This window comes from Seriola lalandi, unplaced genomic scaffold, assembly GCF_002814215.2.
Source record: "Seriola lalandi dorsalis isolate HSWRI2012SDOR001 ecotype SW California unplaced genomic scaffold, Sedor1 jcf7180002054291, whole genome shotgun sequence".
NCBI lineage: Eukaryota > Metazoa > Chordata > Actinopteri > Carangiformes > Carangidae > Seriola > Seriola lalandi.
Window position 1 is genome coordinate 239,170 of NW_019524844.1, and position 11,580 is coordinate 250,749.

General features: G+C 39.5%; 1 protein-coding gene across 1 annotated transcript in view; it reads right to left on the reverse strand.

The window, feature by feature from the left end:
- Positions 1 to 11,580, reverse strand: part of syt7b (synaptotagmin VIIb) — a 92,170-nt gene that overhangs the window by 7,490 nt on the left and 73,100 nt on the right. Inside the window, exon 8 of the mRNA XM_087173908.1 lies at positions 4,482 to 4,605. Within this exon, the coding sequence (XP_087030034.1) occupies positions 4,482 to 4,605 (124 nt within the window). The remainder of the gene's footprint in view (positions 1 to 4,481; positions 4,606 to 11,580) is intronic.

Sequence of the window (11,580 nt, forward strand, 5' to 3'; positions counted from 1 at the left end):
ATCCTGTGAGGAAGAAAATAGTTGCTCCTAACAATGAATGAAACATGAATTTGCCCTGATTCTTAGCACCTCTATCCATCTATGCTGACTTACTCTAATAGTTGAGCTTGACATAAGTCAACATGAAGTCCAGCTGTGTCCTAAATCACTCCCTATTCACTATATAGTGCACAATATTTATTGTCTGACTTTTCATTTGAGTGTGGAAATAAAACTACAATCCCACGATGCAATGTGTTGCGTGTTGTAGAAGCGATAAATCACTGTTGTGTAACAACACATCTGTCTGTGAAGACTCAGAATGATGATGATTCATAAGTGTCTGAAATCTCAATTTACTGCTCACTACTGAGTAAATGACTGAAGGTCTATTCTACAACAGGGAGTGATGAATGAGTGAACGAGGGAGTTCCTCTGAGTCATGGAAAGTTTGAGCAACTGCAGGCACAGTGTGATATGGTTGAAAGCTCCAGAATAACTCAAGTAAGTGGACCTTGACTTGAATTTCCACCATAAAGTTGAATCAACACCAAAAAATAGTCTCAACAAATACGAACTTTCATGGAGTTAGGATTTATTTCAGGACTGATGCATTAAACTGCATCAGTTTTAACCAGGTGTTTTCACCAAGTGTACACAAAATGTGTTCCCATGAGAAGTGCGCTTCTGTTATCAGACCACAGGGTCAAACGTGGCCATATTCACAGCAATTTCACACGCAGATAAAACACCATCAGGGGAGCTGACAGGTGATATCACATAGCACACGAAATGGGAAACTTGGACTCCAATCGACAGGGGGCACTAATTCTGCACTTCAACATAAAAATAAAAAAAACACAGCTCCTAACAGACAAACTAGCATAATGCTATGTCTCATGGCTGCTTTCTGCTGTGCAACAGGGGCACAAAGTGTCCGTGGCTGTGTGGAGATGAGAGGCAGATTATCTGTTGGCAGACAGACCCCCCTGACTGATGAGGCCGTGGCCGTGGAGGGAGGGAGAGAAATCCAGTTAAAAAGTGCTATCTGATGGGGAAAGAGCTGGAGGCATTACTCAAGGAGCAGTTCCACAAATTTAATATCCAATTCCATATTCTCCCACACATTTCTGATGGTGCTGCTCAACCTCATTCTCCATGCTGAATATGATCACTCATTATGCAGTCCTCCACCCAACAGCTGGCCTAAATTGCTTTTCCCCCATTTTCTGCATTTGGGCGCCCTCTCTGTTTCCCAGAGTCCTCTCTTCTCATTCAGTTCTTAAACTCCCCTCTCTAATACATTTTTTCCTGAAACCCAAACAACCCACGTGCAGTAGATTCAAATTCTCTTGGAGCACAAAACATGGCCAGGTCTGTGCAACATTTTAAAAGATAAATCTGGTGATATTCTGTATTTTTGTTATTAGGAAATCTAATGACATGCACACATTTGCAGAGGTTTATTTATTTATTTATCTATTTATTTACTCATCAGGCTCTGAGAAATTAATTAATGCATTCATAACAAGTAGAGTAGACTACCGTAATACTCTACTATACTGTTTCATGTCTTCACGAAAGCTAAAAAGTTTGGTTGTGGTATTTGTGTGTGATTTCTTGTATATCTTGACCATTTTATGTAAAGCACATTGTGTTGCCCTGTGTATGAACTGTGCTATTGAAATAAACTATAACTTGACTTTATTTGTTTAAAGATTTTTTATCATTCTCGACAAATCCCCTGAAAAGACGAAAACCAGCAATGATGTTCTCCAAACAAGTATCATTTATCTAGCTTAAGCCTGATACAGCTTATTTCTCTGTGCTATTAACCTCCATTGTTGTTCAAAAACTATTAAAAACTCAAAAATGAGCCACATGTTGCACTGGCTGACATATTACTTCAGTCCCATATACATCGTCCTCTCGCTGTTAATGCTCACTGGCAAAATGTGTATCACTCCACTGCTGAAAATAGTCCCCAACAATTGCACTTTTCACTCTCGCTTACCCAGCTATTTTAGGAAATTATTTTTCCTTTTTTTTTTTTTTTTTTTAATTAAAGCATATATCTGTGACCAATTACTAAAGATTTACATCCCCTGTAAGAACGAATGGTCTTGGTGCTGAGTCTCACATATACTGTGAGCTTGGGAAGTACTGAGAGCCATGGTAACTCATTGCTGGTTTTGGTCTTTTCAAGACATTTGCTGACAACAACAATAACAATAACAAAATCATATATTGCCAGCCTTATCCTTCAACAAGTAAAGCACATATAAACCTCTGCAAATGTGTGGATGTGTGATGGCACAGAGGCAAAGACACATTCACCCATGGCTCTGTGAGCATCACACAAAATGAAAGCAGTGTCAGGGTGCATGCTGATAAGAACCATGTGATGCTGACAGGACCCCCACCCATCCTCCCTCCAAACCCTTATCACCTGAGAGGCTTGACAGGGTGGGATGCATATATACTCTGATGTTCAGTGTCATTTCACAGCATCCTTTTTCTTAATACAGTGTGTGGAATAAAGTTTCTATATGCTGCCATTGCTTTCCCTACAGGAGCACAAGTGGCTCAAAAGTGCTGGATGGGTATTTTCAGCATGAAAGGAGGGTTGTGTAATATATAGACGCCTTTGGCGAAACTGCCCAGAATGAGTATTATCATTAAGCACCAACACTGTGAATTCCTCAGACACGCCATGAGACCCACATAATTACACACTGCTCATACCCATCTCTGCCATATTCTCACAGCACCCACAGCACTGTGTGTTCTTTCACAGCTAATTACCAAACCTCACTGAATAAGGCGCATGTCCCCTCCCCTCCCAGTGTCTCACTTCAGGGTGATGATTACTGTATGTTTCTGTTAGCCGAGATACTGTGCGGCAACTAACTGTGATGCTCTACAGGTGGGTGAGCTTAGTGGGATGAAGACGGTACTTTTTGAGTGATGAAAGACTTGGGAGGAGGAAACATCTCTCATAGGACTTTCAAATGAAGTGTGTAGGCTTTCTTTTCTCACTGTGTTCTCTAGAACCAACACACTGTATTATACACTGTAGGTGTCAGGCAAAAACATGTAAACAGCAAAGCCAAAATGTTTTTAAAGTAAAATTCTGCTTTTTTTTTTACAACCTGGTTCTCTTTTTGTAGCTTTGGAAATCACTTCTATCAGTTATGTGAAAAGAAAACTTACCAAGGTAACGACTGTGACCTGGAAAGCACATAGGTCAAAACGAAACCAGGAGTTCAGTCTGTAATAATAATGGATGTTTTGGAACATCCATATTTTCTCTTTCAAATACCTTTGGCTGACTTGGGGGTTAGTTTAAAACCCACATGATTGTCTGACTACTTGTATTTCTCACCTCAACAGCCTTCTTTTTAGCAAAGCTCCCAGACCACAGCAATTAATTTGGTAAGTATAGTGTTATTATTACTGATAGGAACAATGGGTGAAACTACAAATATAAGACTCTTAACACTGAAAATTAAAGAATCAGAAGAATGGGTCATTTTAGCTCAAATGCATATTATCAGTATTTGTTACCTATCAATCAATATTGACACTCATATGATATGATATGTCAATTTTCTGTGAAATCAAACGACTATTAACTCCAAAAAGACCAAATCAACAAAGCACAAACTTCACATTCATTTGACAAAATCCTCACCACTCAAGGTCCACTCACTAGCTTGGTTCTGGAGCTTTTGACCACCCTGACACAAAGTCTTCATCTGCAGATTAAGCTTCAATTGTCAAGGTTCCATAAATTGTCACGATAACATGGAGGAGATGTCCACACGTTTTCGAAACTGCTCAGAATCAAGTCATGTTCGTACACCTACAGTTCAGTCAGAGACACGTCAAGGAAATTACCATTTAACCTCCTAGGACCTGGCGTCCACATATGTGGACCTCACATTTTGGGTTCTCTAGACCACAATACTAACTTTTTCTCAACAAGGGCCTGGTGACCACATATGAGGATATTATACTGCCACTCAGTAATCGAAATTTAAAACTAATGTCCTCATATGTGGACATCATTTTCCTCAGGTCCCAATCAGCCTATATAGCAAAGAATAGAGCTCAGGTCTTAGGAGGTTAAAGGAAAAAGGTAGAACAGATTTGGCGGAGAAGGCTCTGAGGAAGCTCTTTAAGATATGAATATAAATCTTAGTTAAATCAACAACACCAAAAATAGCACATAAGGAGCAGGTTGGGATGGCATGAGTGTATCAGCAGAGAAATGCTAAAAGGTGTCAGAGTATAACATCCGCCCTGTACACATGCATTAATATGACTGGCTGTTTCTAGTAGATGAGGAAAGATAATGTGGAAACACAATTCAAGTCTCTCCGCCATCTCATTTATTATGATTTAAAAGGCTTTGCTGACAGCAGTCCTCCTACTCTTAATATAGATGAGTTCAGCAAAGCAGAAAACACCACGGAGGCTGTGTTGATTTTGTGTGTTACCATGAGCATGTCACTGGTGACTGAGTTGGCCAAGTCAGAAACAGAGGAATTGGCATCGTGGCGGCGTCCGGTTTCGTCTGGGGTCTGACCTCTGGGGCTACTGCCTGGTTTATTACCGGGAGTCCTGTTAAAATGGATGCAAACACACACATATTAATGAAGGTGCTCATATTCAGTCCTGGAGTACATGAAATGGACAAAAGTATCTGCCCATATTCTTTTCTGTACTTTTAGCCTGGGGCTATTTTTCATGGTTTGGACCAAACTCTTCAGTTCCACTGAAGGGAAATCTTCATACGGCAGCTACAATTATAATTTAGACACTAGTGTGCTTAGAAGTTTCTGACAGTAATTTGGGGAAGATTGTTTCATGTTTCAAAATGTCATTTCCCCAGTGAACATGAGGTGCATAAGGGAAGGCATTTCTCCATTTTGACCTGGAAAGACTTGACCTCAACCCCATCAAACACTTTTGAGATGAAATGGAGCACGAGGCTTTAAAGCCCAACATCAGTTTTTCTGATTAATATGTAAAACTTTTTATAGCAGGAGAAACTCAGCAGAGTTTGTCAACAAACCTTTTGTGAGCTTTTCTTTAACCTCTGTGGTATTTAGTTGTGATACAGCTGTAATAGGCTAATCAATGCAAACATTTACCTGCATACTAAAAGCACACTTTGAAAAACACTTCTTTGACTTCTTGAGTTAAATGAAAAGATTGATGCCACTTTCACATCTAATATGCTAAATATGTAGCTGGAGGTAGCAACTGATTAGCTTAGCTTAGAAACTGGAGACAGCAAGCCTGGCTTTTTATCCAAAGGTGACAGAATACGCCTACCAGCACTTCTAAAGTTCATTCATTAATAAGATCTTGTTTGTTTATTTCATTCAAAGTCAAAGTTTAAAATTGGGGTTTCTTCCTCTGACTCTGAGTCTCCACTGGTTGCCTGGCAACTGCTGTTTCCCTGCTGTTTCCAGTCTTCATGCTAAGGTATGCTAACGAGGTCCTAGCAGAAATGGCAAACTATCACATTAATGCCCGTTGTTTTAGATCAAGTTGATCAGTTTTCAAATGTCCACATACTTTTGGCCATGTAATGTTTGCCTCTTAAGCAACAGAGATGCTGCGGTGCACCTCACGGCTGTGGACTGCAACAGTTTGGGAGTAAATTAACATACAACTAGTCATCTAGAAACAGTTTCTAGTAATTATAGCAAAGAAGCATAAAATAAATAAATAAAGAATACACCACCTTTGAACCTTCCCTCCATCACTACTGCCTCACACATCGTCCACACATAAAATATGCAATCAAACAAAGCAAACACAAGATCTACAGAAAACACAAACATGTCTGACTGATAAACCTTGAAACAAAAAGATAGAGAAAAATAAAATACTAAAATTAGTACAGTACAAATGCTCCTGACGTATATTATGTAACATGGAAAATAAAAAGATTTAATAGCAGTCTAGGTGTATTGACAAATAAAACTAATGAGCACTTATCGCTGCGAGAGAGACGACCCAGGGAGAAAGAGACAGTGGGAGCGAGAGTCAGACAGACAGAAATAGTGAGCGAGTGATCAGGTGAGCTGTAAAACACAAAGGTAAAAGCAGAAGTGAGATTAGAAGATGGTATTGTGGGAAAGATGATCCAAGAAGGAAAGATAATTTGAAAACTTATCAGTGCACAGAGGGTGAGAGAAAGTGAAGGAGAGGATTTGTCTTTGTTAAGACTTGGAGGATTAATAGAACGAACAAAGTGAGGTTACTGACTCAAATGAATGTGAGACTGAGACATCGCTAGACACACACAATAACACACACAGCCATTAGCTGAAAGAGAAATCGGGGAGAGAAAGGAGACGAGATAAAAGTCTGGAAACAAAACATACCAGATTTGGCTTGGGTTGCTCTAAAGCAGAGAGAGGAGGCAAACTGACATGTTACATGGGATAACAAAATAGAGAGAGGCTGGAGAAGGAATGGTGAGAGATGGACAGGGGTTGTAGAGCAAATAGACAAGCAAAAGCAGAGCAAGAGCGAACAAGAAAAATACAGAGAGGATAAGGCGTGGAAGAGAAAAGAATTGATTTGTCACCCTGCGTTTATTTCCTGTGATCTGCAGGTCAGAGCACCAACAACGCAGTGCAGACTGAATTCAAAATGTAATGGTTTCAGTTTCAGAGCTTTGCCAAATACAGCTTTTGCATGTATCTGCTGATAAAGACTTCTGAATCATGAATGCATCATTTTCTCCAGAAGGTCAGAACCGATGTTCGCCAGATAGGTTCAAATTCTCAGATTAACAGCTTCTAATAACAGCCTCTAACACATCAGGAAACAATGTGTTACTTTAAAAATAATTACACACTGCAGTCACACACATAACACCTGGCTGTCTCGCTCTGACACAGACAGGCCTCCCACCTGCTCTCTGGTGTTTTGTCTTTAAGGACCATACCCACTGTTTTACTATTTCAGCCCATTCACAGAAAAGGTGTAAAAGTTGTATTATAGCTGATCAGTTTAGAAAGAACACCAGTACATTTTTGAATTTTTTTCCTTTCTTTCATGCAGCCGGCATGAATGAATGAATTATTATTAATTAGTTTGTCTACATTAATGTTAAGATGGTCTCTGTTCAAAGACATATAATGGGACAAAGACCATCTTAGTGGTACAAAAAAGGTTTTTGACTATAACCTATACACATTCAAGAACAGTGTTTTTCCAAATGTTCTTTGCTCACAATGATTTACTTTCCTGGATGTAAATTGAGGGATATGGAGAATTTTCGATGAAGTGTCGAACCAAAGAGATCACAATCCTTCCCCTGACAATGGAACAAGAGAAATACTGAATCAATCATTCTCAGGGCTGAAAGTAAAGTCTTACTAGTATCCTAAAGGGTTTTGACTTAGTCTTGGTTTTCCAGCCTGTATTTTTAATTTTCTCACTACGAAATGAAAATGAGTGTGCAGATGTTCATCTTTATGTTTTTAAACCTACAGTAGGGACTGGTTTGAAAACAGTCACTGTAATTCTGATCCTGCAGAAGCAGCACAGACGACAACAGAAGTGTTTCCAGGGGACAGTAAAGAGCGATGAACCCCGCTGGGACGCACTTGCATGGATGTTTTATAATACATCTAAACCAATACACATAATCCTTGTGCACTTACTGTCCAATGCTTTTAACTTCAAAAGTCATAAAACATTGACCAACAAGGCTGCCCAAACTGATTTGTGGTCTATGCTACTTGCAGCACGTTTGTGTATTTGGTTGTGTTGTGAGTATTTGCAGCACATGTGTTGTCTAAACTAATGGACATGTTTTCTTACTGAACTTGTGTTTAGTCTATTTGCATGTGTTTTCTTAAGTTCTCAGAGCCACCGTAGTAATGCTATTCAGGTAAAATTTACTTGATCCTTCTCAAATCTCCCAATTGATTATTCATCTTCTAGATCAATTTTGTGGCACGACCTGAAATTTAAAACTTTGTTTCAGACGTATAACTCCATCACCTACTCCACTCTGAACTGTTCAGTTTAAGCAAAGCGACATGGATGACTCTTTAGAGGCATTCTCCATTTTGCCTATGGAGTACATAATATATGCCTGTCTGCTGGGGATCAACCCAAAGAGTCTATAAATGCTTACTTGTAGGAGGCGTTGGCTCAATGACTGCCCATTGAACCCTATTAAATCAACACCCAACACACAACACAGAGACCACATGAATCTTGAACAATCAGCTTTACATAAACACAGCCAAACATTTTCTCCATTATTTACAATGGAGATCTGCATTTCGTTCTACTATGCTACTGTGAAGATTTGGCTATAAATCATCTCAGCCATGCAGAGCACATGCAATACCTTAACACAGTCCGTATAAAATGTTATTGTAGTCAATGCAGGCCCGCATATATTATGCATGTTTTTTTTTTTCCTGCTGTAAACATATCCATATCCATATCCTGCTCAAGTCTAATGAAGCACTGAGACAACCAGAAAGCCAGACTGCTTTTGTAGTATTTGCATAAATTTGATGTAGCATCAAAGACAGTCAGTTGTGCCAGTAAAAGTAACTAGTGGAAAAAAGAAACAGTGAAAAACTGTAAATCTTTCCTTTATATCTAACCTGAGACATACAGACACACAGTCGCCAGACAATTCTGTTAAAAAGGAGATTATATGCATCCAAATCAGCATTTGTCCAGGTCAAGACAACATGTGTCAAAAATCAACCTTAACCCAAACCTGGACAGAGGATTTTATCACAGCAATAGGAAACAAATCAAACCACAGTAATACCTCACTTCAGGATGACGATCCGATTCATCAACTAAAAACATAGCATCATTAATTACACAGCTGCTGTCTCTTTGCAACATGTGTACATTTCATCGTCAGAGTCAGCTCATAAACTTAACTGACAGAAGACAAAACCAAAAATATGAATTGGCCAATTATTTTCATGAGAAATGTCATGAGAAATGGACTTATTATGATTTATTGTGTGTAACTGTGATGACACACGTGAGCCATGTTTTAAGAGCAGGACTGAGATCATAAGAGGAAGCTGGTACACTTTTCCCTCAATGAATTTTGAGACTGTCCTCCTTTAAAAAACGAGCCCATACGTCGTCTGTGCAAGCGCCTTATTAGGACGCCACAATTACATTTTATGGTTAGGCAACCTCACGCAGCAGTCATAATTATGGCTTTTTTGTCTTTTTTTCCTGTCTTTCTTATGTTTTCTCCTTGTGGATCTTCTTGCAGGTGTAAAAGTGCAGCTGTTGTGCTGTCATATGCTCTGATGAGGATTTAATGCTGAAATGTGTCAGCAGTTTTGTAAATAAAATTCCTCAAAATGATCAAAACATGAGTTGATTCTTTTTTTTTCTTTAAACCACACAGTGCTGCCTTTTTTCTGAATTTGTTTTGGGGAAACAGACACATTAAATACAGCTAAATCAGCATAATAATACTCTTGTATCAGCACCCTGCTTTCTTAAAGCATTTGTATAAAACAAGCTGTGGAGTATGTTTGTTGTAGTCACCGCAGATTAACATATACTGACATGAAAGGCAAATAAAGACCTGCTGCTGTACAGAGTGTTCTCGAATCACGACTGTTGATACGGCAATGGCCTGGGGGACGTGCAGCAGTTGGGTGTGGTGGTGAGGTGAGGTTCATCCATGCGTGTAAATACACCTATTTACACACCGTCAAATACACACACACCTGCACTCACACGCACACAGGCTGCAGTGGGGCACTGGTGCTATATAATATCATCAGCCAGACTTGATAACATCCTCAAATCAGCTTTTTGAAGATATAAAGACAATGATGAAACATGTTGCAGAAATACTGAAGAAAGAAGAGGAGGAGGAGAAGGAGGAGGAGGAGGAGGAGGAGTTGTTCTCTTTCCATTCAGTTAATTCTCATAAGAAAACCCCTGAATTACTCAATATTTTTGCAATGATTAGAAAGTAAAAGTTAATGCACATGTATAATACCATGGTGATGAACTTTACAATTTGTCCAAACAGAAGGAAACATATCTGCAGCTGTGAGTTGCCCCTCTCTGCCTGCTAGTGACTATCTCGTCCGAAACACAACACCAGTTACATAATTCATCCTTTAGAGGTTGTTGTAACCATGACTACTGAAATGTGTGCTCCCACTTAAGGTTGTACTCACTACCATCATGTATTTTACACAGGGTTGCAGTAACCATGGTAACAAGAGCCTTCAAAAGAGGGCAGTAAAATCCTGCCAGGGCCATATATTGAAAATAGCAAAAAGCCTACAGGGCAAAGGGACCAAACATTTAGAGAAGCCTTTGAAACACACTCTTTGACTTCCCTCATACCTACACTTCTGCAACCCCCTGACCTTGCGAAAACACCACAGCACACACCACTGGGTATGTGTGAGCTCATGCTGAAAATGGCTGATTCATAAATGCCAAAAAAATAAAAAATAAAAAAGAATAGAATCACCTCCAGCCATGATACTCAAAACAAGAGGCAAAGACAGAAAGGAGCAACTATGGAACTAGCGTCTTCCCCTGTTAATAAAACAGTCTGGATCATCAGACTAAAATAAGCTCTGATCTCACTCTGCACTTTGCTTTTTCGGTGGCAGGGAAATGCAAATGAACTATGAGCAAGTCTAAATAACAAAACAAATGAGCACACACACACACACACACACACACACACACACACACACACACGTCATCCTCCTGGAGGTTGAGGGCAATGTCCCTGGAGAATGACTTCGATCTGATGCAGTGAAACTCAAAGCACCGACTTTTGACCTCATGGCCTCAATCTGGGACTGAGTTGTGAGCTATCTTTTGTGTTACTGGACAAAGCAGGTCATTACATCCCAGGAGACAATGCAGAGACATCTTATCTCCTCCTATCACATGTGTACTGTCTGGTGGAGAGTCTGTTTAGCATTTAATAGACAACAAGAACTTAAATTAGCATGTTTTTGTTTTTACACACAGGTCAGGAGTAAATGTATTCTCTTTGTGCGACCGCATTGTCCTGCTGCATCCCTCCTCATAGCTTGGACATGGGAAACTAATGGGATTTCTGTTGAGCACCAACATGTAGCTGCCATCTGTTTGTTAAGAGATCTGTGTGCACACTTTATGGAGCAGACGTGGATTTTCTAAAAATAAACGACTCTGAGGGGTGAGAACTGATCAGAATAAAAACTGTATCAAACGCTCAGAAATAAAACATCCAGCAGAATCTGTCTCAAATGATATTTCCTCAATGATCCGTTCAAAGCACTTCACTACATAGATGTGCTCAGGAGTCCGTATGTTTCCCTTTAACTCATCTAAATAGAAGTTGTGTTTCAATCACATGTTAAAGGAACATAATTGCTTGACCTGTTTGCACTGTGCGATGAAACAACCCCATCTCTTAAAACAGCAAATATGTCTTGACCTGGATTACATGTTTTATCAACATGATGATGAAACCTATAAGCAGTATCAACAAAATGTTTGCTGACAATGTGTTTCATTTGTTTTCCTATAACATCCAACTGAAGC